This window comes from Cenococcum geophilum, assembly GCF_001692895.1.
Source record: "Cenococcum geophilum 1.58 unplaced genomic scaffold K441scaffold_93, whole genome shotgun sequence".
Lineage (NCBI taxonomy): Eukaryota > Fungi > Ascomycota > Dothideomycetes > Gloniales > Gloniaceae > Cenococcum > Cenococcum geophilum.
The window spans coordinates 207,506-208,534 of record NW_027137651.1 but is presented as its reverse complement, the minus strand read 5'-3'; the positions used below and the strand labels follow the sequence as shown (position 1 = coordinate 208,534).

General features: G+C 35.8%; 1 protein-coding gene across 1 annotated transcript; it reads right to left on the bottom strand.

Moving 5' to 3' along the window:
• Positions 1 to 430: 430 nt before the first annotated feature.
• K441DRAFT_595604 (uncharacterized protein) lies at positions 431 to 727 on the bottom strand (the record flags this gene model as incomplete). The annotated part of the gene is made up of 1 exon (XM_067645003.1): positions 431 to 727. A coding segment is annotated over one exon (297 nt), but the record flags the coding sequence as incomplete, so codon positions are not given.
• Positions 728 to 1,029: the final 302 nt, after the last annotated feature.

Here is a 1,029-nt window from a genome sequence, read left to right as displayed (position 1 = left end):
TTTCTTTATATAGGGTTTAGACCTACTCGTTAACTTTAATCTTTATATTCGCGCTATAGTTATAAGCGTGAAATGCTGGCTGGTTTTTTATCCAAAAATCGTTATATAAGCATTCTTGTATGTAACTCTCCCATTCCTCTATAAACCTATTTTAGAAAATAGTCCATTTATTAAACGTAATCTTCTATAACTGTAAGCCATTAAGCGTCTATAAAGGCTTAACACCCTCTTTAAGAAGGTCGCCGATAAGGAAGACTCGCTTAATATATTCCGTAAGAAAATGTGTATAGTAAAGCTATAATGCACTGGACTAAGACGACTTATTAAGGCGCTTCCAACGCTCCCGCCTTAACTAAGGTAAATTGGTTATTATAGGCGCAATTAGATGCATTATAACGTACTATACTTCCCTTATTGCTGCTATAGCTAGTTAAAAGGTGTGGTGCTCTAGGTTGAACGGTAGACTATATATATACTTACTGCTATATAAGGCCCGCCAGTTCTTAAAAGTTATAGTAATATTATTAAAAAACCGGCCGTTTGACTGCGTAATTGGCCTAAGTGGTCGGCTAATAATAATTAATAGGTTAAGGTAAAAGGTATAGTGGTACTTATCGTCCACCGCTGCCGCCTTTAACCCTGCTTTCTTACTCCTATAGTCGATTATATAGAGCTGCTGCAGTATCTTAATTACTTGACGTCTGTTAAAATAGGGAGAGTCCGTCTTCTTAGTTAGATCCTATACTATAATTCTTTAGCTCTATCCTTATATATTAGAATATAGCAGAACTAGCAGAATATAGTATACCTTTAAGCTTATACTCGCCCTTTAAGTGATCAATTTTCCAGAAATATAAATCGGATGCTATATCTACCTGCTTCTTATTCCTAAAGCTTCTATTTTTAAGGTCCCGTTCGTAGTATACGGATATTTCTCTATAATATAGGCCGTCATTATTATCTAAGTCCCTATTAAAGTCGCTGTCGTTAACCTTGCTATTGTCGGCCTCGCTAATACTTAACTCCCTA